General features: G+C 38.6%; 1 protein-coding gene across 1 annotated transcript; it reads left to right on the top strand.

Moving 5' to 3' along the window:
* Positions 1 to 4,626: 4,626 nt before the first annotated feature.
* LOC106360550 (diacylglycerol O-acyltransferase 3-like) lies at positions 4,627 to 6,089 on the top strand. The gene is made up of 2 exons (XM_048764518.1): positions 4,627 to 5,182; positions 5,261 to 6,089. Exons 1-2 carry the CDS (start codon positions 4,799 to 4,801, stop codon positions 5,951 to 5,953), a joined length of 1,077 nt encoding a protein of 358 aa, XP_048620475.1. The 5' UTR covers positions 4,627 to 4,798; the 3' UTR covers positions 5,954 to 6,089.
* The last annotated feature ends 20,016 nt before the right edge of the window (positions 6,090 to 26,105 follow it).

Raw genomic sequence — 26,105 nt, 5'->3', positions numbered from 1 at the left:
TTTTAAATACAAACGGCCATACTTTGAAAGAGAAACGAGTTTTCCCTAAGAATCTAACATGTGTGGCATGTTCACAAGGTAAACTCATTGTTAGGCCATCACCAGTCAAAGTGACTAAGAAAACAATAAAATTTCTGGAAAGAATACAAGGAGACATCTGTGTACCAATACACCCACCTTGTAGGACGTTTAGGTATTACATGGTCTTGATTGATGCATCCACGAGATGGTCGCACGTCTGTCTCTTATCAACTCGTAACTTGGCATTTGCGAGATTGTTGGCTCAGATCATTCGTTTGAGAGCACGCTTTCTACACTTTCCTTTAAAGACTATACGTCTTGATAATGCTGGTGAGTTCACGTCCCAAGCGTTTAATAATTACTGTATGTCCATGGGGGTAAGTGTGGAACACTCTGTGGCACATGTACATACACAGAACGGCTTGGCCAAATCATTCATAAAACGAATTCAGCTAATAGCTAGACCATTGCTTATGAGGTCTAAGCTTCCGGCCACAGCTTGGGGACACGCGGTCATACACGCGGCCGAACTGATTTGTATAAGACTGTCTAGTGAACATAGATATTCCCCATTACAATTGCTTACGGGTCATGAGCCAGACATATCCCATCTTAAGACATTTGATTGTGCCGTCTATGTTCCAATTGCTCCACCACAGAGAACAAAGATGGGACCTCAAAAGAGTATGGGTATATATGTTGGATATGATTCTCCCACGATTATTAAGTATCTTGAGCCAACTACGGGTGATTTATTTAAGGCCAGATACGCGGATTGTCATTTTAATGAATCCGAACATCCAACATTAGGGGGAGATAATAATAAGATGGTAAAAGAAATTACATGGAATCATACATCCTTATCTTGGCAAGATCCTCGGACTCAGGAATGTGATTTTGAAGTCCAAAAGATTATACATTTACAAAAGCTAGCTAATCAATTGCCAGATTCCTTTGTTGACCCGAAAAGAGTGACTAAGTCATATATACTAGCTGCTGGGATACAATGGTGCATTGGTGCATTAGCAGCTAGTATATATACAAGCCTTTGTTCAATACTAGCTGCTAGTCATATATACAAGCCTTTGTTCAATAAATTATGTCTTGTCTGGGATACAATGGAATAGGAGGAATGTCGACATTGATGATATATGTGCATACAAGGTAGCACTTGAACTTATGGATTTAAACGAGGATCATGAACTCACGTCTAATTATGAGTGCACTCAACGATCAGATTGGATCAAATGGAAAGAAGCTATAAACGTAGAGTCACATTCATTAAATAAAAGAGGTGTTTTCGGTCCTATAATCCGAACACCATATGATGTTAAACCAGTTGGATACAAATGGGTCTTTGTGAGAAAAAGAAACGAACACTGCGAGGTCGTGAGATATAAAGCACAGCTTATTGCACAAGGATTCTCACAGAGACCAGGAATCGATTGTGAGGAAACATATTCCCTTGTGGTGGATGCTACTACTTTTAGATTCCTGATAAATCTGGCTATAAGAGAGAAATTAGACTTGCGGTTAATGGATGTTGTAACTGCATACTTATATGGTCCACTGGATAACGAGATCTATATGAAAGTACCAGAGGGTATAGAGTTGAAAAACAAATCGAGTACTCGAGAACAACACTGTATAAAGTTGAATAAGTCACTTTATGGATTGAAACAATCAGGTCGAATGTGGTACAATAGGTTAAGTGAGTACCTAGAGAGAGAAGGATACAAGAATGATCCGATCAGCCCTTGTATCTTTATAAAGAAATTCGGCCAGGGCTTTGTGATTATAGCAGTGTATGTTGATGATTTGAATATCCTAGGAACCTTTGGAGAGATCTCCCAAACAGTTGAATATCTTAAGAAAGAATTCGAGATGAAACATCTTGGAAAAACAAAGTTTTGTTTGTGATTACAGCTTGAGTACATAAGAGATGGAATCCTTGTGCATCAAATGGCATATACAGAAAAAGTACTCAAGAGATTAAATATGGCCGAGTCTCACCCATTGTCTAGCCCCTTGGTCGTGAGATCTCTAGGCTTGGACACTGATCTGTTCCGTCCCAAGATGGACGATGAAGATGTCCTAGGTCCCGAAGTGCCATATCTTAGTGCCATAGAAGCTTTGATGTATCTGGCTAGTCACACACGACCAGAAATATGTTTTGCCGTGAATCTATTGTCTAGATTTAGCTCTTGTCCGACCTAAAGGCACTAGAACGGGATTAAACATGTTCTTCGTTACCTGCAAGGAACGAAAGACTTGGGTCTATTTTATACTAACCAAAACAAAGAAGGTTTAGTTGGTTTTGCTGATGAAGGTTATCTTTCGGATCCACACAATGCTCGATCACAGACATGCTATGTTTTCACACATGGTGGAACGGCCATATCGCGGCTACATCATCTAACCACTCGGAGATATTGGCAATACACGAGGCCAGCCACGAGTGTGTGTGGTTACGGTCCATGACCAACCATATACGAGTTGATTGTGGGATGACCGATTGCAAAGACGCACCAACCGTGATGTATGAGGACAATGCATCATGCATTACTCAGCTCAAAGATGGTTACATCAAAGAAGACAGGACGAAGCACATCCTGCCCAAGTTCTTCTTCACGCATGAACTTCAGAAAGCCGGCGAGGTCCAAGTGGTCCAAGTGCGTTCCAGTGACAACTCAGCCGACCTGTTCACCAAATCACTTCCGACTTGCACATTCAGGAAGCTCACGCATCAGATTGGGATGCGTGGGCTGAAAGATCTTTAGTGATGTTCAGAACAGGAGGAGTAATACGTGTTGTACTATTTTTCCTTCACCATGGTTTTGTCCCACTGGGTTTTCCTGGTAAGGTTTTAATGAGGCAACATCCAAAGCGTATTACAATCCCTGTATGGTTATGGCATCCAAGGGGGAGTGTTATAAATCATATTGTGGATGTCCATAACCGGCCCGGTCCATAACCGGCCCATACTTAGAGAGAGAGAGTCGGCGGCCATGAGAGAGAGAGAGAGAGCCGGCGGCTAGAGAAAGAGAGAAACCCTAGTTTATTTTTCTTTGTTAGTTTATGATTTGTACTATTTTCATATTCTAGTCTTTCCATATTTGTGTTTCTTTTTATCTCTCTTTGTAATTCCCTATATATAATGGACACACTTTATGTTTATGAAATACAGAAAACTTACCGATTCTCAATCTGTAATTACGTTATTTTCATGACTTTATATTAGATTAATACAGTAGCTATTTAATGATTTATTATACAGGAAATAAAACTTGATACGAATATGTTAAGTCATTATCTGTATTCAGTTTGATGACTCCATCTAGGGCTGCTATGGTAAAACTGAATCGTACCGAACCGAACCTAACCGAAATAAACAATATGGTTTGGTTTTGGTATATACCATATAAACTGAATGGATATAATTTTATAAAAACCGTAGGATTTGGATATGGTTTGGTATATAAACGATTAAACCGAATAAACCGAACAAAACCGATTAAAAGTAGAAACATATAAATATGTATCTATTTTATAACAATACATGAAAATCTATTTGTTACATAAGTTAAATTTGTGTTAATAACTATTACCATAATTTTATAGTAATAAAGAACCTTAATTTGTAAAACAATTGAACTATAATTAAATAACAATACATCGCAATTCAGACATCTTATTTTCTAAGTCTTCTTTTGATCTTTTTGTTTTATTTTAGTCTTCGCTAAATTAATATGAAGATTATAAATTTGATGGACAATAATTAATGAAAAATTTTCACAATTTTTTTCTTATCTATAAACAAACAGAGTTTCGTGTTCGATTGAAAAAACATGACTTTAATGAACACAAAATATGGAAGAGTGGAAAAACTTTTCTTTTATATTTCTGTTTTGTTTCTTATTTTTATTTTCAAAATTTCAAAATTTGATTTTAGTTATAGATTTGATTATTTTATTTGATGGTAGAAACATTTTTACTTTTTTGTTCATTTATTTGAACATGTAATATATTTTTAATAAATGACTGTGTTGACAATATGACTCTAAAATTCATATAATATGATCTCAGACTAAATAATTATGTTTTTTCTATAAAACCGAATAAACCGAAAACCGACGGTATATAAACCGAACCGAACCGAAGTAAATATGGATTTAGAATGGTAGTTATATTTTATTAACCAAAATAGTGAAAACCGAACCTAAACCGAACCGATATCCAGATTGAACACCTTTAACTCCATCCAATTACATATGGTTAGATATATCTGAAATATTAAACACGTAAGTTATAAATATCAAAATAAAACAAACCGTATATGATTTATAAATCCAGATAATGATGACTTCACATATTCGTATCAAGTTGCCCAAAATACAATAGTCACAATTCTATAATGACGTGGCAATTTTTAAATAAGAATCTCCACGTGGCAGTTGACATGTACTCTTGTCATGCTTCTTGTCCGTCGATTGCCACAAAAGTTTAAATCAACGGCTGATATTCATCAACTTGCGCGTGTCGGAAGCGCGGGAAAGTGTGGAACTCTGACGACAACAGGTGGGGAGCCTGAGTGCAACTCACGACACCTGCCAACCAATCAAAACACGCCGCGTTAGCTTCCACCGTTGTTTCTCTCTCGTAAAGAACCAGAAAATCTCAAACGAGAAGCAACAGCCTCAAGGACATCGCGATAACATAACACGATCGCTCAAGGCTCAAAGTCGACTTCATCGAAGCTTTCAGGCAGGAGAGAGAGATGGAAGCTTCCGGCGTCGTTCTCCGACAGATTCCGTGTGTTTCAGGCTCCGTCACCGACGGCCGTTACTCCGGTCTCCGATTTTCCGGCAACACGAGGACGACGGTCGGGTTTCGGACGAGGAGATTCAGAGGGATCATGTGTAATAACGAGTTTGCGGATAAAGGGCACATGAGTTACTATTCTGGGACGACGAGATGTGGCGGTGAGGGGAAGGATAAGGTGAAGGTTATGGAGAAGGAGAAGGAGAAGAAGAAGGAGATGAAGAAGAAAGCTAAGGTTCTTAAAGCTCTTTCGAAGAACTTGAACATGTTCTCAAGCATAGGGTTTGGTCTTGATCCAGAGGCCGGTTTGGTCGCTGAGATTCAAAACAAGACAATCTCGGTAAGAAATATCAAATGATCTCTTTCAAGGTTTGATTATTTCTTGGTGGATTTTGATTGAATTATGAATATTATACAGGAAGCAACAGAGATTCTGGTTAAGCAGCTGGATCAGTTGAAAGCAGAGGAGAAGCTTTTGAAGAAACAGAGGAAAGAAGAGAAGGCAAAAGCTAAAGCGTTGAAGATGATGACTGAAATGGACTCTGAATCTTCTTCTTCGTCTGAATCAAGTGACAGTGATTGTGGCAAGGGGAAGGTTGTTGACATGAGCTCTTTGAGAAACAACGCTAAACCGGTTCTTGAGCCTTTACAACCAGAATCTAGCGTAGCAACCCTTCCTAGAAACCAACAAGATTCTTGCAAGAACACCACGGGTGAAGCATTGAAGCTCGCTCTGCTGGAATCAGCTGCTGCAACCACAGCCTTTCCCTCAGTTGTTAATCCTGGATTGCCATTGAAGACGGTGGAAGCAGTTCCTGTTGTTGGATTGCCGTTGAAGAGAGTAGAAGTCTGTATGGGAGGCAAATGCAAGAAATCAGGAGGAGCTGTGTTGTTGGATGAGTTTCAGAAGGCGATGACTGGTATTGAAGGATCCGCTGTGGGTTGCAAGTGCATGGGTAAGTGTAGAGATGGTCCGAACGTTAGAGTCGTTAACGAGACGGATGCTGTGATGACTGATTCAGTTAGAACGCCTTCCAAAACCGTTTGTGTAGGAGTTGGGTTGCAGGATGTGGAAACTATTGTCACAAGTTTTTTTGGTGAAGAATTTTAGTATCTCTCATATTGAAAGAGTTTAATAATGATCGAAGTTATATATGTAGTGTGGTGTTTTCTCTCATTGTACATATCTGTCTTCGTGTGCATTTCGAGTGGAACATTTTCCATAATATAAACATATCTTTTCTGTACTTTGGTCTTGACAATGAAAATATGTTTGCATAGATCAACTTAGGCAAGCGCTTAGCCGTAACGATCTAATAAGATTAAAACTACTATAGATCATTTGTTTGCACTAAACTATATCATGTGTTTCTTCGAGCAACAAAAATATAGATGGGATCTTGCATGATTTTGGTTTCAGAGCTTCAAGAATGGGTCTAGAGTTTTGCTGCTTTGAGCGGCTGTTTCTTGGTTTTGTTGGACTCTCTATCAAAGCACTCTCTTGCCCGTCAATCATCTGGATTGCAGATTGTGAGATCTAATTATATCTTTACAGTTCCAATGCAAAACCTTCATGGCTCCGCTGGTGGTTTGAGGAGAACCACCAAACCTTGATCAACATCAATAGGTTCCACTAACTCAATCCGCTTTGGATCACAAGTAGACTCTTATGTAGTATCGTCTGGCGTTTTATGTTTAGTACTTTGTTCTGTCTCATGTGAAGGTGATCCTACTTCAATAAACTTGTCACTATTGTTCCTTCTTCTGCTCTCTTCCCACTTACTTCAGCCTGCCTACCACTCTGAGATGTTGAATCAATCTGCATACCTTCAGAGCTTCAGTAGTTCCTGAGTTTTCACCTTGCTTCTTTATTATTTGGATTGCCGCATTCCTATCATGTGCAGAAGCATAAGGATTTGTTCATCTGTCCATCAGCTCAAACCTTTGTTGTGATAGTAAAGCTGAATCCTTACAGACTTCGAACTCATATTGCAGACTTTCACGGCTAATGCAGATTTTTTTCAATCTAGTGTACCTAAATCCTAACTCCTAACTCCTCTGACGGAACATTCTTGAGTATCTGTAGAGATTATTAGCTTAGGTTACTTAGGTTAGAAGTTATCTCTTCGCCGAGCGGCGACTTACTTCACTGACGATGGCTCACCCCATCGTGACTCCATCATCTTTCCTTCCTAATATCCCCAGGTACATCTCATCTCTCCTTTTCATGAGCGATTAGGATCATCTGTTAGGGATATTAACCGAGTCTTGTGGGTCTTGAGCTAACCCGTGGATTCTTTGCCTTTGCATGTCGTCTCAGATGGCTCGCGGCTCTGTCTCTAGACGCGATTGAGAACCTGACATGTCGGTGAGCTCTTACCTGAGCTATATCATCACACTCCACCCCTTTTGTAGATAAAGTAACCTCCTTTCTCATCGACCCTTCTCTAATATGCTTTTCACTTGTCGATCTGACTCTTCTGTTCTGTTTCAGGAGCCGGTTTAGCTCGATGACGAGCTCACATAGTTTCAGTCTTGAAACCCTTCCTTGATCGGACATTTGATTCAGCTCTCTGAACTGTTATTATATTATCATGTTCTGCTGGTAAGCCTTTCAACAAATACTCTTGTGCTCAGGTAACGTTCTCGGGTTTGTTACTCACAACTGTATTTTGTGGCTTGAGGTAGGTTCACTGTCTCGTAGGTGTTGGTGATTGGTTGTTGAAACCTTTCCGGACCCAGATGCTTGCTTCTGACAACTCATGAAGCATTGTCTGTGTCCTCTTATGTGGGAATGTCTGGTGGCCCAAGTTACTCCACCTAAACCAGGTCTTCTTACCCGGTTCTAATCATCCTCCAGGTGATTCCTTCTTCTTTAGTGACACTCCCAGTTGTCTTTGATTCCCTATTTACGCACACACTGACCCTTTTTTTTTTTTTTTTTTTCTGTCTGTGTTATGCGAGGATGGGATCATACAACTTTAATCACCTGGAGCGTCTCCAGTCTTCTCAGTTCACATTCAAAAGCTCACAGCAAAGCTGGAACTTCTGATCAGGTACCGTCTTTGTTAGGAAGTCTGCAGGATTGACATTAGTATGAATCTTGTGTAGGACAATATCCCCTGATTCCACTAGATCTCGAATGAAGTTGAACTTGGTAGCTATATGCTTTGTCTTTTCGTGATTGACTGGATTTCTTGCTAGAGCTAGGGCACTTTGAGAATCGCAGTAGAGTTTGATCCCCTGTTGCTTGAAACCTAGTTCATTGCATATTTCTTTTAGCCACATTGCTTCTTTTGCTGCTTCATTCATAGCCATGTACTCTGCTTCTGTAGTAGATAAGGCAACCACTGATTGTAGACATGACTTCCATGAGATAGTATTACCTCCAAATTTGAATGCATATCCAGTTACTGAACGCCTTCTATCCATGTCTGTTGCATAATCTGAGTCTGAGTATCCTTCCACTAGGAGTGTAGAGTTCTTTCTGAATGTTAATTAGTTCGAATTCACTGCCCCCTTTAAGTACCTTAGGACCCACTGAACTGCTTTCCAGTGTTCCCTTCCTGGTTTACTCATGAATCTGCAGACGTAGCCTACTGCAAAACCTAAGTCAGGTCTGGAGCCTACCATGGCGTACATTAGGCTCCCCACGGCGCTGGCATAGGGAACTCTTTCCATCTGAGAAGCCTCCACTTTAAACTCGTCATCTGTGAGACTTCTTAGTTTGAAGTGTGATGCAGTAGGAGTAATCACAGCCTTAGCGTCCTGCATTCCAAACGTCCTTAGGACTTTCTCAATGTATTTGCTCTGAGATAGGATCAGGGTTCCCTTCTCTCGATCTCTGGTGATATCCATGCCCAAGATTCTTGAGGCCTTTCCCATGTCCTTCATCTCAAATTCTCCACTCAGTTTTTCCTTCAGCTCTTTGATCACCTTTTTATTTCCTGAGGCAATCAACATGTCGTCGACATATAGGAGTAGATAGATCGCCTTATTAGTTTGAACATCCCTCATGTAGACACATAGGTCCTTACTGCAACGTTCAAATAGCTGATCCCTCATGAAGCTGTTGAACCGATGGTTCCATCTTCTTGGGGATTGCTTCAAGCCATACAGAGACTTCCTTAACAGGCATACTTTGTTCTATGTCCCTGGCTTTATGAACCCCTCGGGCTGTTCCATAAGGATTCTTTCCTCTAGGCTTCCATGTAGGAAAGCAGTTTTAACATCCATCTGTTCTAGTTCCAGATTCAAATTCACTACAATGCTGAGCATAAGTCTGATAGAGACATGTTTCACAACAGGTGAAAATATTTCATTGTAGTCAATCCCTTCTGTCTGAGAATATCCTTTAGCAACTAGTCTGCCTTTGTATCGTTCATCCTCAACACCTGGGATTCCTGGCTTTAGTTTGAATTGCCATCTGCATCCAACAAGCTTTGCCTTTGTAGGCCTGTCAATGAGGTCCCAGGTTCTATTCTTTCTATGAGATTCCATTTCTTCTTCTGCTGCCTGCTTCCATAGTTTCTTTCTCGGCTTCTCATAGCTTCTGCGTAGCTTTTTGGCTCCTGAACTTCCAAGTCCTCAATCACATTGAGAGCGTAAGCTACAAAATTCCCATCTTCATATCGTGATGGTGGTCTCACGTTCTGTCTCTTTTCCCTATCTCGTGCCAGAACATAGGTGTCTAGAGATTCAATGGCACCACTCTCACTCTCAACCTCGTGATCACTTTCACTATCAGCTTCGTGATCTTGTTCTTGGTCACCTGAGCTGTTAGAGCTAGATGATGATGATTCTTCTCCACCTTGATCAGATGTGTCTTTGGATTTGACAGAAGAAGAAGGCCCTCTGATCAAATCATCACTGAATGAAACCTTCTTCTTAGCTCGTTTTTCTTTCTTAGTCACTTATGTGCTTTCTTTTCCTTTAGCAGCAGTGTGTTTGTACAGCTCATCCTCGTTGAAGACAACGTTTCTGCTTGTTCTGCATCTGCCTTCCTCCTCTATCCAGACCCTGTAACCTTTAGTGCCCATAGGATATCCCACGAAGACTCCCTTTATGGCTCTTGGTCCCGTTTTCTCTTCTGTTATATGCACATAAGCAGTGCATCCAAATGTTCTGAGATGTCCCAGATCGGGCTTAGCACCTGTCCAAACTTCTTCAGGCATTTTGAATTCTAGTGTCGAGTTAGGTGACCTGTTAATCAGATGGATAGCAGTAGATGCAGCTTCTGCCCAGAAGCTTTGGTATAGGCCAGATTCGGCTAACATGCATCTCACTTTATCCATGATGGTTTTGTTCATCCTTTCTGAGACCCCATTCTGCTGCGGGGTATAGCTGCAGGTTCTGTGGCGTTTAATTCCCACCTGTTTGCAGTAATTATCAAACTGCTTATTACAGAACTCCAACCCATTATCTGTCCTTAGGCATTTGATTTTCTTCTCTGTCTTTGTCTCCACCTCAGCTTTCCATTCTCTGAACTTAGAGAATACCTCATCCTTAGTCTTCAGAAAATAAATCCAAACCTTCTTAGAGAAATCATCAATAAATGTCACGAAATACTTGTTTCCAGCAAGGCTATCTGGTGTAGATGGAGAACCCCAAAGGTCAGAGTGAATGTACTCTAGAATCCCTTTAGTCACATGTTTAGCCTTAGAAAAACTTTGCTTGTGAGATTTTCCAATTATGCAGTGTTCACAGAAATCCAATGTCTTAACTTCCTTGTCAATGATAAAACCCCGTTTGACAAGTTCAGACATGTTATTAAGATTCATATGACCGAGGCGTGAATGCCAAACATTAGTCATATTCCTCTCAACTTTAGATAGATTAGCCTCTCCTCGAGAGACTGTCCCCTATAGATAATATAGTCCCTGATGATATTTCCCTGAGATAACCGGTTGATCATCCTTATAGAAATTAACCATGAGATCCTTGCTTTCATATCTGCATCTTGATTTTTCCAACATTCCATAAGAGATTAAATTTCTACTCATACCAGGCATATATCTGACGCCTGTTAGAACCACAGTCGATCCATTTGGATTTAGAATTTTAATCTTTCCAATTCCTTGAATGTTGCTATGCGTGTTATTTGCCATTAACACTTTTCCACCTTTGAATTATTCCAGATCGAACAGGAAACTCTTGTCTGGTGTGATGTGGAACGAGCAGCCAGAGTCCATCACCCATTCGTCCTTAGAGTATTGGGTGCTTGCGGTGAGAATTAAAGGTTCCTTGGACTCTGTCACAACATTGGCTGAATCTGGCGTTTTGTAAGGCTTTTTATCAGGGCAATCACGCTTCCAGTGGCCCTCCTTGCCGCATACAAAACATCCCTTGGTGTTTTTGTTGTTTCTGGGACGCGATTTGGAACGCCCCTGTCTGCTCTTGGATCTTCCCCTATAGGATTTTCCATTGCCTTTGCCAGAGCGTTGGTCTGATCTTCCCCTGTCTGTCACCATCAGACCTTCTCCACCTGACCTGGTAAATTTACCACTCTCGATCAATTCTCTTTCTTTTGACCTTGCAGCCCCTGTAACCTCAGCTAGGCTTAGGGTGTCTCTGCCATACTTGAGAGTCTCTTTGAGTTGATCATACTTGTTAGGTAGAGAACTTAGCAGTAGGATAGCTTGAACTTCCTCAGATACTTCAACTTGCAAATTGTTTAAATCTGCAACTAGCTTCAAGAATTCATCCACATTCTCATCAATGGATTTTGAGTCGGCCACCTAAGCTGTAGATAAATCCTGTTGGGTAAAGATGTCTCTGTGTACAACTTGTTCGGTGTACTCCACATTGCAGCAGCAGTCTCACAATGTTGGATTTTCCTTAAGACTTTGTTCCCAACATTCAGCACAATTAGGTCCTTTGCTTTCTCTGATTTTTCGAATTTTGCGGGATCAGTTGCAGGTGTGGGCGCAACAAGCCCAGCTAGCCCCTTCCCCGTGTCCTTCATGGCAGACTCAGGTTCATCCTTTGGATCCACGTCATCTTTCAAAAGCTTCTCATCGGTGAGAATAGCTTTCAGCCCAAGCACTCCAAAATGAGCAAGCATCCTCACCTTCCATAGGGTGAAATCACCATCACCCTCGAACCGGTCGATCTCGATGCGTTCCTTTGTCTTCACCATCAAGCAGGTACTGACTATACACCTCCTCTGTCTCTCTCTATCCTAAGCAACCTTGATGTAAACCGGAAGCTCTGATACCACTTGTAGAGATTATTAGCTTAGGTTACTTAGGTTAGAAGTTATCTTGACCTAGGTCTAGTACTGAAAACAAGGACACACAAGATTTAACGAGTTCCCGGCCCTCGGCGCGGTACGTCTCGTGGGAGAACTTCTGCTCCCAAAATCCACTAGATCAAAGAGTCTCTAGCTACACCAAATCAGTGTGCTAGATAGTTTACACAAGTAAAAAATCAATCCTCACAAGAGAATACAACAAAGCCCCTTAGATCAATTAGACTTAAACCTAAGCTTATTGATCTTGTATTGTTGCCTCCTACTCTTGCACTTTAATATGATTACTTGTTGTTGCTGCTGCTTGATTTCCTTAAACCTTAATCTAATCAGCATACTAACATCTCATATATATATGTTGTGTATGTGATCAGGTGCTGCTGCTGGAGTGGGCCTACGATTTGCCTTGGCCCATGAGATAATGGAAAGTCCAAAACCTTCACAGTATCTATGAAGCACGGGACGTCAAAGTGATTGAGGTATCCGCACAGGAGACGTTTCCGGGACGGGAACACTGGGGGACAGCACGGGGACGAAAACATTTAATTATGGAATGTTTCTGAACAAGTTTGTTTTAATATTTCCTTTCTTAAGCTTGAAGTCTAAACTAGATTTTGAATTTACAGCCTTTTTTTCTAATGTTTTAGTTTATAAACTTTTCACTAGACAAGATTTACAAAGATATTTTTTTCATTTTTCAGTATAAAAATATACATATATACATATATTTGTTGATATATATATATATATATCCACATGTTTGGTCAAAGTAATCACATCACTGACATCAAAGCGTATTTTGACCCAAACTTCTTCTTCCTTATTGATGGTGGTTCAGTGATGGATACATCATCCCCTTATCCGAGCTTGGACCCCATGCTTCGAACTATCCTAGGTCTCCTATAAGTATTCGGAAGCTTGTAAATCTTAGGTCCCCTTTCCAACCAGTTGCAAAATCTTAGGAAGAGTTATCTTAATCCCAGCAGGATTTAAGTAACATAGTTTACCTAATATATTTTATAAAATTAACGACCGGAAAACAAGGCTTAGTTCACGTGGTGTCAAGGCCGGCAATGATCCAACCTTTGGCTTTTTCTATTAAACTTCTTTTAATATTCGTTAAGCAAATAGATCATCAGCAATGTTGATATGTCTTCAATATGGATGTTACATCTAGGCAATAGATGTTACATCTAGCCGATAGATGTTACATCATATACATCATACCGATTCGGTTGCATCAAGAGCGTTGCATCAAGTTATTATGGATGTTATATCTGATCGTGAGATTAGACACATGAGTCCGTATAGTTTAGGGTTTTAGATGTGAGATGCTACTATATATATATCTTGTATTCGAAGTAACCCTAAACTTGCACTTTGTAAGCTCAATATCGCCTCCAATAATAAGATCTATATTTGCCCGTGGACGTAGCCCTAGGGGTGAACCACGTTAAATATATGTGTCGTAGTTACATCGCTTTTATTCATCTGTTTCCGCATCTGTTCCTTCTCACGTCCGTCACAACAGATTGGTATCAGAGCCAAGGTTTCGTGGTCCTTGGTTTGAGGGGAGGATTGTCAGAATAAATAAAAAGGCAATCCAAGTTCCACATCGGATATTAGACAGAATAAAGTCTAATATATATAGCTAGTATAATCCCACTTAGTATGAAGCCTTTTGGAAGTAACAACCCAAGAACAAATTCGTGAGGGCTTAGGTCCAAAGCGGACAATATCATATTAAGCGAGGGGTTGGATATCTGGTGACGGACATCTGGCTCTAGGAGTGCATCTAGTCTGTCATAACAAACTGGTATCAGAGCTCGGGGTTTGTGATCTGGTGAGAAGATGTCTGTAATAATCGCGAAAATCGACAAGTTTGATGGGAGAAATAACTTCAGTCTGGCAGATCAAGATGCAGGCGTTGCTGAAGCAACAAGACATCTGGGGACCATTGTCAGAGAAGAAATCTAAAGCAGCTGATTTGGACGCTCTGGAAGAGAAGGCGTTCTCAACAATTTTGTTGTGTCTAGCAGACGAGATTATCATCGAAGTATCGGATGAGAGAACGGCTGCTAGTTTGTGGCAGAAGTTGGAGAGTTTGTAAATGACAAAATATCTGACGAACAAGCTACTTCTGAAGCAACGCCTCTTTGCCTTGCGTATGCAAGAAGGTGTTGAGCTTCGCGACCATCTTGACAAGCTAAATTCGATATTACTAGTGTTGCGTAACATCGATGTTAAGGTGGAGGATGAAGAAGCGAAACTAATCCTGTTGGTATCTCTGCCGAACTACTTCGAGAACTTCGTGCAATCGTTCATTGTTGGCAAAGATACAATGAAACTGGAAGAAGTTAGGTGGGCGCTTCATAGTCGAGAATTTTGCCATAAGGCATCCAGCTCAGGGACAGATAATTAAGCATCGGGGTTGTTTGTTAGTGGTGTGAAGGGACATGGGAACGTAAAGACTTCGAAAGATAGGAAGTTGTTTCCAAGAGGTCCTAAAGCATCTGATATTTGCAACTATTGCAAAGAGAAGGGACATTGGAAGTCAGACTGTCCCAAGGTGAAGGAGCAACAGTGTGGGTCTGTTGCAGTAGCCGAGGATGAAACCAAGTTTGAGGACGACATTGCTCTTGTTGTGCACGGACACACACACTCTTCTGATGTGTGGGTTCTTGATACGGGAGCATCCTACCATATGACACCGAGGAGAGAGTGGTTTTCAGAGTACACAGAGGTACTTGACAACAAGATTAAGATGACAAACGACTTTTCCTACAAGATTGTTTAGATCGGCTCAATCAAACTCATGACACATGATGGTAGATTCTGCACATTGAACAAAGTTAGGCATGTTCCATCAATGACGAAAATTTGATATCCGTGAGTCTTTTGGACAATAGAGGGTTCAATTATTCGGGTGGCGATGGAGTTTTGAATGTCTACAGAGGTTCTGATGTGATTCTGAAGGGTTTCATGAAGGGTACTTTGTATTTGCTGAAGGGTACAACGGTTACCGGTTCATCAAATGTTGCATCGCCAAAGATCCCAGAGGAATATATGACTAAGCTATGGCATATGAGGCTTAGACATATGGGTGAGCGTGGGATGCAACATCTGTCGAAGCAAGATCTGCTTCATTCTGATATTGGTTTGGAACTCTGCTCGGAAGAGTTCAAACAGTTTTGTAAGGATGCAACATCTGCCAAGCATCTTACAGACAGGGGAACACCAAAGCGAGATGGTGTTGCAAAATTTATAAACCAGATAATGCTAGAGAGAGCGATATGCATGTTCTCGAGTGCTGGTTTGGAGAAGCGGTTTTGGGCTGAAGCAGTTAACACGACTTGCTACTTGATAAATTTTGGTCCCCACACAGGCATCGAGTGCAGGATACCTTCTGAGGTGTGGTCAGGTAGATCTGCTGAATATTCACTTTTAAGAGTGTTTATGGGCTACGGTGATGGAATCAAGGGATACATGGTCTGATCTCCATTAGAAAACCGAGTGGTTCTAAGCAGGAATGTTGTCTTTGATGAAATATCTATGGTTAGAAGCTCAAGGTCCAGTTCAGAAGCAGAAAAGGGTAGCACTGATAAACAGGTGGAGCTGCAAGATGATCATGAAGTGATTGATGTGCGGGAACTCACAGAAAATCAAGAGGAGCGTGTAGAAGATGTTCAGTTGGAGTCTACAAAGACACAACCGCTTGATGCTATAGAGCGTAGCATCGCGAAGGATCTACCAAGAAGGGTTGATGTCAGGCCACCAGAGAGATATTGCTTCGACGATATGGTGGGTTATGCACTTCAAGTTGTAGAGGAAGTGGATGCGTCATCCACTTACATGAAAATTGTTTCTAGTCCCGAGTCTGAGAAATGGCATGTTGCAACGAGAGATGTGGAGTCTCATCAGAAGAATCATACATGGGATCTGGTCACATTACCATCGGGGAGAAGGGATGTTATATACAAGTGGGTCTTCAAGATTAAGGATGGAGCATCATCGGCAGAAGGAGTTAAGTATAAAGCTCGGGTTGTTGCAAGAGGGTTAAGTCAGAGAGAGGGAGTAGACTACAATGAGATGTTCTCACCTGTGGTCAGAGATACTTTCATCAGAGTGTTGCTAGCGCTGGTAGCACGTCAGGACTTGGAGCTTGAGCAATTTGATGTAAAGACAATGTTTCTTCATGGAGAGCTAGAGGAGATATACATGACTCAGCCGGATGGTTGTCGAGTTTCTGGAAAAGATGACTATGTGTGTACGTTTCAGAAGTCACTTTCTGGATTTAAGCAGTCTCCCAGACGATGGTACAAGAGATTCGACAGCTATATAATCAAGTTGGGCTACATCAGAAGTCCTTATGATTGGTGTGTCTGCATGAGTAAGTTCAAGGATGCGACGTTCATATGTTTGGTACTCTATGTGGATGACATGTTGTTAGCTGAAGAGAAGTGTGACATCGAGAAGCTTGAGCTTCTGGGTTCTGAAGTTGAGATGAAGGACTTGGGTGCAGCAAAGAAGATTTTAGGGATGGAGATCTTAAGAGATAGGGAGAAGGAGTTGTTATTGTCATAGAAGGCCTACATTAATGAGGTGTTGACAAGGTTCGTGATGTCTTCAGATGAACCTATCAGTATTCTGTGCACTGCAAATGTTCATCTCACCATGTATATGGTTTAGCCCGTTGAGGCATTTGGCCCGTTGGGGCATCTGGTCTGCAAGAACATCTGGTCCGTTGGGACATCTGGCCCGTTGGGGCGTCTGGCCCGTTGGGGCGTCTGGCCCGTTGGGGCGTCTGGCCCGTTGGGGAGTCTGGCCCGTTGGGGCGTCTGGCCCGTTGGAACGTCTGGCCCGTTGGGACGTCTGGTCTGTTAGCAAATGTCTGGCTCTAGTTGAGCATCTGGCCGTTAAAGGGCGTCTGGTTCGTTATAGCAACACATCTGGTCCGAAGGGACATCCGAGGCAAAGAGAGCTTGGATTATCAGGTAACTAGTGGTCTATTAGTGACATCATCTATTGACCTTAGACTTTGTAATGCTTGAATTTATCTTAAAATTATTGTAGGTGAAGAATTTGACTTGGCTCAAATTAACGAGGAAGCTGTAGATGAGCTTTACAAAGGTCGTATGCCCAACTTTTTGTCCGAAGCAAAACCTGATGACAAGCTGAGATTCGACGAGGTAAAATTGTTTCCCTTTCCTACTCACTGTGTTGTTTCAAGATCAACTTCCAGTAAATGTGTGCTTTCTCTCTTTTGCTTTGACGCTGATATTTGCTCTTATTTTTTATACGTGTTTTCTAGGTTCAGGAGCAGGACATACGTGAAAATGATTGGCTTCGTCTGTACACTGATTTCGCACTTTACTGCTACTGGCAGTATAATGAGGTAATATAATGAGAATCATGATGATGTTTGGCATTAATCTTTTGCAATATATAAAGCTTCTTTTTTTCTTCCAGGTCGCATTCAAGTCTTGCTTGCCTGCCGAGATCAACAAGATTCTTGTGGAAACCTTCGAAACTCATAGAGACCCGTCTCTAAAGGTCAAGTCTAGTAATGCCATCTTCCACATCAACTTCACCGCCAAGAGCTGTGACTACATATCCGTTGTCAGGAGGACAACGGATGGGAGAACAGGGCATATAATACTCGAAATTAGTACCTGGACCAACCCACCAAGCTCCGCGTGAACAGCAACTGTCGCCCAATTTTTTTCTTTTTAGATGAACTTTGCTTTGTTTTTATCAACAGTTAAATAACTTTTGTAATCCTGTTTATGTCTTTTACTTATGGATGTTCTCATTCCTGTGAAAGAAAGAAAAATTATGGGCGTTATGTCTGTTATTCTCTTTATGATTGCTGTGAAAGAAAAAAAGCTTTACATTGTACTTGATATCTCCTTCTCACGATTTGTCCATTTTGCAATTGGTTTGGTGACCACAACACAATCTTTCTCTACTGTTTCAGGATATAATATTTTCCAAGATTGTCTTCATCTTCACTTTTCGATGTCCATAGTATCCGCGATCAAGCATAAACTTCTTCCCTACTATATCATTCATGTTGGCTTTAGGTTTTCAGTTTTCACCAGTGACTTCGGTGACCCGCTTCTATACCACTTTTAAATGCAAGATGAATTTTATATAGAGAGTAATACGAGTACTGTGTCAAGAACTATGTCACGAAGTAATACGCCAAATGAACACATAAAATCGCTCTACAAAAAAATATGTATTTACTAGATATCTTTCAAATTGAATTTACAAGTCTCACTTAAACAAATAACATTAGAACACGTGTTTCTTATGATCTAATAAATAATCTAAGAATTTCTCTCTTTTAGCCCTTTAGTTTCACTCACTTTACAAGTTGTGAAACCTCTTTTGCTAAAATATTTTTCTCTGTGATAAGCTCATACAAAGCTCACCGCAACCTACTTATACTTTGTGGGTTTCGTGGCTGACACTAGCCAACTTTCCAAAGACGATATATTCTCAAATCTTTTTTTATAGAATATTTCTAGATCTTGTACAAATTATTTTGGAAATATTCCTTCAATGAATCTCTCTTCTCCGAGGTAAATCTCCGGTTACTTAGCCTTCAAAGAACCTTTAGTTTAACTCCAGGTTGACTCCACATCCAATCTCCAAGCCAACCACTTAGCTCCAGCTCGATATTGCCATTCTTCATTCTAGTTGTAGATAATGCTGCACTTCCAACTGATACAAGATGTACGTAAGAAATTTGCATCTTCACTCACATAAACTTTGCATTTTTTCTCACATCATCCCACCACTTTTATCTCTCATCTTCAACTGGTCACTCTACCTTCCATTCCATTCTAGTTGAAGTACTTCACGTAGCACTTTCACCTAGTACATGTCATACGTTAGGATGTTCTCGAACTTCTCAACACCTTAGATGTGCAAGTTTATCATCTCATGTTGACTTCTAAAACTAATCTGCACTTACAATCTTTCCTCTTTTGACTGTGTTTTAGAATTCAAGCATCAGTCATGGTGATCTTATGAAGTATGTCAAGATGTCTCCTTTAATTACATCACTTACTTCTTGAAATAATGTCTAACGCACCTGCATAGACACATCATCAGGATAAGACAATTGACATCTACAAGCTTCTTCTTGCATCTACAATCTGCCCCTTTTAGCATTATTTGTCATTCAAGCAAAACATTCTTCTAATTCAGTGATATATATTTTTATCCCCCACGAGATATGCATCCTCTACTTCATGATCACAATTACTATTCTCCCCCTGCTTGATTTTACACTAAGCTAAAACATAACTTAAATGTCAATACTTACTTCACACATACATTAGTCTGGTCCATCCTTTGATGCATCCATTGACATACCTCTTGACCAACCTTCTGTTTATGACTTATCTCCATCATGTGTCATCATCACGAACACCATATCCTTTGAGCCCTCCCCCCCTCATCCACATTGAGCGCATGCCTCACACTTTGCTTTAGCGTCTAAGAGAATTCCTCATCACTCTATGAATGATCACCTTCAAACACTTCTTGATGCACTTTGATCTTCTTTTCCTTTACACCCCGAATAACTCTTTTTCCAGGTTCCGAATTTGATGCTCCTTCATATACGTCAAGTTCAAATCTGACAGAGTTGCATCCTCTTTTGATGTCTCATTCTTAACTCCATTGAGTGAGCCACACTTGGCTATATCCCATGCCTCATTTGCATTCTTGAATCTTTGAATCAAATTGAGTTGCTTCTTTTTAACTGATGTAAAAATACTGGATAAAGCTTTTGCATTGTTCTTTGATATATCCTTCTCATGCTTTTCCCAGTTTGCAATTGGTTTGATGACCACACCACCATCTTTCTCTATTGTTTTAGGAACTTAATAGCCATCTTCAACTGCTGCCCAGACATCCATATCAATACTTTGTAAGATTGCCTTCATCTTCACTTTCCAATGCCCAGTGTCCGGGATAGAGCATAAATTCCTCTCGTACTATATCATACATCTTGCCCTAAGGATCTCACCAGTGACTTTGGTGACCCGCTCTAATGCCACTTGTAAGTGCAAAATGGGTCCGATATAGAGAGTAATACGAGTACAGGGTCAAGAACTATGTCACGAAGTACTACGCCAGATTAATACATAAAATTTCTCTAAAAATAATATGTATTTACGAGAACTCTTTCAAATTGAACTTACAAGTCTCACTTAAACAGAAAATACTAGCTGCGGTTTCTTATGATCTAATACATAATCTAAGAAACTCTCTCTACTTTAACCCTTTGTGTTTCACTCACCTTACAAATTATGAAACCCATTTTGCTAAAGTACTTTTCTTTGTGATAAGCTCATACAAAGCTCACTACAACCTACTTATACTCGGTAGGTTTCGTGGCTGACACTAGATATATTCTCAAATCTTCCTTTATGGAATATTTTCAAATCTTTCTTTATGGAATATTTTCAAATCTCGTACAAAGTCTTTTGGAATATTCCCTCAATTAATTTCTCGTCTCCAAGGTAAATATATGGTTACTTACCCTTCAATGAATCTTTACTTTTGCTCCAGTTCGACTGCTTATCCAATCTCCAAGCCAGCCACTTGGCTCCAGCTCGATATTGCCATTCTTAAATCTCATTGTAGATCATGCTGCACTTACAACTGATACAATATGTATGTCAGAAGTTTGCGTCTTCACTCACGTGAACTCTGAAGTTGTAGAGAGAGAGAGAGAGAGAGAGAGAGAGAGAGAGAGAGAGAAAGAGTTCAGGATGGGAGGATCGAGCCAGGAGGATCGCAGGAATCTTCACCGAAAAACACAGCTAAATTTAGAGTCTTCAATCTTTTAAGATCAATCCAAGTGAGACTGTGGCAACCTGTTAGCATATATTTTTAGTGAAATAGATCCTGATATTGTAGGGTGTTTGAATGGGTAATGTGTTTTATGGAAATTTCACCTTTCGTTCCTCAAAGTGATCCTTCAGGGTGGGAAGAACGTTCTCCGTGTTCTTAAGATGTCCATTTTTAGATTGGGTGTAATGGTGACATTTTTTAGATCGAAGTATTTATGCGAAGAACGTCGCACTGGATCTAGAATGACAGGAAATGATGAATGTAAAATGTTAAGGAAACATATAAAGAGTGAACTTGAAAAAAGGAAAATATGTTATCTTGCTCGGACCGTAAAAGATATCATTATCATTTTTGGCTTCGGATCGTATGTTAGCTTCTGCCACTATGGATCCACGGGGTTGAGATGAGCCTACGAGGGTCGACATGGAAAATTGGCCGAGATGGACCTACGGGGTCAAGACGGATTTACATGTTTGAGATGGACCTACAAGGTCGAAATGGACCTTCCGGGTCTAATATGATTAAATGGCTAATTAGAAAAAAGTTAAATAAGAATAATTTCTAAGTAAGAAATTATATGAAATGGTATGATAGGTTGCTAGAATGGAATTCACTGATTGATGTTAGATATTGTTACGGGTGGCATGTGGGCGTTTCTGAGCATCCTCGTGGAGTATTTTTGTATGCTCATGCCTGATTTTATAATGTAGGTGAGGAGTAGTTGTGTGGATCGGAGAGCGGAGTTTCACAACTTATTTCTTATTGTCTATGATTATTTAACTCGGTTTTATTAATATAGTTGTAATATTTTTTTTTTTAACTTAAGGAAATTTTATTCGAGTTTTACATAGATATTTCTAAAAGATTTTTAATATTTTTCGGGTCGATGTCTTTAAATTTGATATTAGAGTGGCGTGGGCAAGTCAACTCTGTAGAGGATAATTAATCCAAAAAGTAATTTCTCCTATTTAGAGCAAGAGACCGACCTTATGCTCCTGCTTAGACATATTTTGACTTTAGGGCCGGGTTTTTGTCATGTCTCCAAGTAAAATGAAATCCTTCTAATAAAGGGAGATATTTCTATATTTCAGGATAATGAAGGACCTAACCTAATTCTCACATACAAAGACCTATAAAAAGGGTTCCTAGATCCTAGAAAAATGGATCTACTATCAAGACTTCGACTATAGAGTTTGGCGCCTAGAACTAGGGTTACTAGACCTATATGTTGTTATCCTTACTCTAAGATCCATAATACATTACTTTTGATCCTTGTTCAATTTCCCCAATTCTTGTTTACGTAGTATCATGAATAGCCCATCATTAATTTATTCTAACAATTTTTCATTAGGAGGAGAGGGATAACCAAAACTATGTGACGATGATGACCGGAAGTGAGCATGATGCTTGAGCACACCAGCACAATCGAGACTCTGGACACCCAAAAATCCAAAATTAGTAGAACTTGAACTTGAAGTGTCATTTACTACTTTCATCCAGACAACAAGTTTTAAGAAATTTCTGGTAAAACAATAATATCTTCAATAATTGCGTGACTTGCACGAGAATATACCTCTTAATTGTTAAAAATGATAATTGTGTTTCAGACTTCTAACATACGAAAGAAAATCTGTAACCAAAATCCTATAACCCAAAAAATTAGTTTGAAAGCCCAAACGAAATTAGTAAACAGCCCAAACATCATACCACGCGTTGCGCTCAATGTCAACTCGACTTTCACACTCCACCAAAGTTAGACATAACGTTACAAAGATCTACGATTATATCTCCAATTCATTTTGTCACTATTATTTGTTGTATCAATTTAATTGGTTATGCATTTTATATTATTTTACATCCAAACTTTTATGAGTAAGATAAAAGAATATTTAGATAATGGGTCCGATTAACTGGGTTGTAAATACAAAAATTTTGTTGTAAGAATTTAGTCTGTAATTTTTAGTGATGTAGTTGCAAGATTTTTAATATAGAAAATATTACAATTTTTAAACCTCAGATTTAAGAAAGAAAAAAATATAGGGTTGTAGATTTAAGAGAAAGGGACCATTAAATTACTTGGAGATTAACTGTAAACAAAATATATAAATAGTTTTAAGTGAAATGTAAAATTACTACCATTCAACCAATTAAACACCATAACTAAAAATTAATTATTCTTTTGTTCATTCTGCTCATAATCTTATATGTAATTTCAAATAACAAAAAAAATTGGATACTAAAGTTTTTGCAATGCGTAAGACAAAAACAACGAATAATTTTATAACTGTTTAGGTACTTATATTTTTATAATAGATTACAATATATATATAAATTACTACATATATAATTAAAATTTAAACAAAAATTCTGAGTGTAGCCTGGGCCGACCTTAGTATAATATACAAAATTAGTAATTTGAAACATTGTTTATAAATGAAAACATAAATAAATTAAAGAATAATATATGGTATATAGTACAACTTAATAGAATTATCAAATAAGTATGTAAAGTAATTAGTTTTTATTAAATCATAAACATAACCCCCAATTCCACCTCACTTTCTAAATTCTAAACTCTAAACTCAAATATAAACCCTAAACCTTAAACTCAAATATAAACCCTAAACCTAAACAAAATAAACCATAATATTTTGTAATATTAAAATATACTATATAACTATGAATTACAAAATATACTTGCGAACTAGAAATTGAATAAATTTTCCAAAATAATCAAATTTCGGGAGGAGAAGACAGTATCGACGGTGAAACAATTGCGGTGACACTAATGTTAAAAATGGAATAACAACAAACGTAATAAATATTATGTTACATTTATATTTTATATTTTTCTAATAGAATAGAACATTATAGTTTGAGAAACTATAAGTACATTGAACATGATAAATATAGTTGTATAAACGGTATAAATTGATACCAAATTGTGCAAGTAAATGTTGTAAAAATTAATAATTTGGAATTATAGCGGAACATGTGAGATAATATAATACAAATTACTAAAATTATCAAATAATGTAGAAATAATGTACTAAAGATGTCTCAAATTAGCAAATAGTACATTTACGGTATCAATTGTTGGGACAAAATGTAATGAAAAAATATTACGGAGAATGTATAGGACTCCATGTCCAATACTTTCCTGAACTTAATGCATTCAACTTTTCCAAATGGTCATCCACTAAGGCAGTCTTGATCAGCTTAATCCAACGAACTTTAAATTTTATTTCTAAACAACCAGCTTGGTAATACTAAATCTTCCATTACAAACCAGAGACATCAAAGAGAAAGGTAAAATGTGTTAGCATTGATATAACAAGGTACATGGAAAATATTAAATAGAGTAGAACAACAATGTAAAATAAAAACCATGTTAAATGCATACAAACCATGTAACCATTGGAAGCATATAAAGATCACCAAAAAATGTCAAATAGACCAAACACTATATAATTACAAGTCCACGAAAGTCTATCATGGTTACACAAATATGTAAATCTATTCTGCTTGAAGCTAATATAACATGATACATACAAACCGGTCTGAAAGTAGATTGCATTATATTCACAATAATACAAAATATATTATATTTTTTAACTGTAAGTAGTATTCTATGTACAACACTGATTAACGAATATATGTATCTATTCTATTCGACACAACACACCTATTCTATTTAGTTTTGTTGGTTGGTATTATATTCAACTCATAAGAACATACGGAAAGCAACGACAAATAAACATATAGACTCTTCAAAATTATATATGTTAATTATTCGGGTAACATAGACGATTTGAAAGTAGTATAGAATGAAAACAACATGCCAAACACAAATGCCACGTTTTCGGTATATGTGTTTACAAATAGAAAATCAGACATGGAAGAGAAAATTACTTCAAATTCAGACTTTTCAAAACTATTCCATTTGAACTCAGGTAAGACAAACAAATTTAAAGTAGAATAGAATGAACAGTGAAATCCAAACATAAAGAAGTGCTTCAGATTCAGAGATACATGTTCCGACGTTTTCGTGACTACTACTTTCAGAATCCAAGAAGCCTTTCCTTCGGTCAACGACATAGCCTTCAGAATTGGGAAGCGTTATTTGACCTTGCCGCTACACCGTTGTCGGGAGTATTGATTTCTGAATCGGTGAAGCCTTTCACTCCCATCACAAACATAGAGTGAAAAAACAGTTTGGTTTTCCAAAAAACTTCTCCGAGAATGAAATCACTGTTTTCATAGTCATGAAAGTGGCGAAGCAAACTATTCAATTTCCTACACATCTATTAAAAACTTAGTAGTGAATAGTTTGTGATAAAAAAAAAGGGCAGGTTTATTTTACACAATTTTAATTATTAATTTATATTTATTTTATTTTTGGAGGTGGAACCGGTTGTGTAAAGGGTGAATTTTCTCAATAACCAAAATTCAAAGCAAAATTAAATTAAAGATATTGATTTTGACATAATAAAGAAAGTAACAATTACCGTCAAAAAAATCCGGTCGTACCCTTTTTATGTACAAGTTACCGGTGATTGAATAGTATAGTGAATTAGGCATGGGACTTTTATCCGAGATCCGGATTCAATACGGATTCGGGAACCGAAAATATGGATATCCAGAGGGGCCGAATCTGGATCCGGATAGTAAAATGTTGGATCCGGATCCGGATATCTTGATTTTTTAGTCCGGATATCCTGATCCATAAGTTTTACTAATAACTATTTCAAAAATAGTAATATCTATATATAAAAACTAATTTTGTTTAATATATTTTTATTTTTATAATAGTATATATAATTTTATGTAAATTTTGTAATATTATACATAGAAATAATTAAAAACATTATACATATATATATATTTATTTATTTATTTTTAAATTATTGTTAATATTTTATATATATTAAAATTTACTATAAGGATCTAGATATGAAACAGGATATCCGCCGGATATTACAATTTTTAGGAAGATATCCGAGGCCCGAATATCCGAGAACCCCGGATCCGGATAAGGATAGTAAAATTATGGATCCGCCAGATAATGATCCGGATCCGGATACTTTAAAATTATCCGGATACCCGATCCGTCTCGGACCTATAGTGAATGACATGCACA

Source organism: Brassica napus, chromosome C8 (genome assembly GCF_020379485.1).
Source record: "Brassica napus cultivar Da-Ae chromosome C8, Da-Ae, whole genome shotgun sequence".
In the NCBI taxonomy this organism is placed as follows: Eukaryota; Viridiplantae; Streptophyta; class Magnoliopsida; order Brassicales; family Brassicaceae; genus Brassica; species Brassica napus.
The sequence above is the reverse complement of the archived record's forward strand: the minus strand, read 5'-3'. Positions and strand labels throughout refer to the sequence as shown.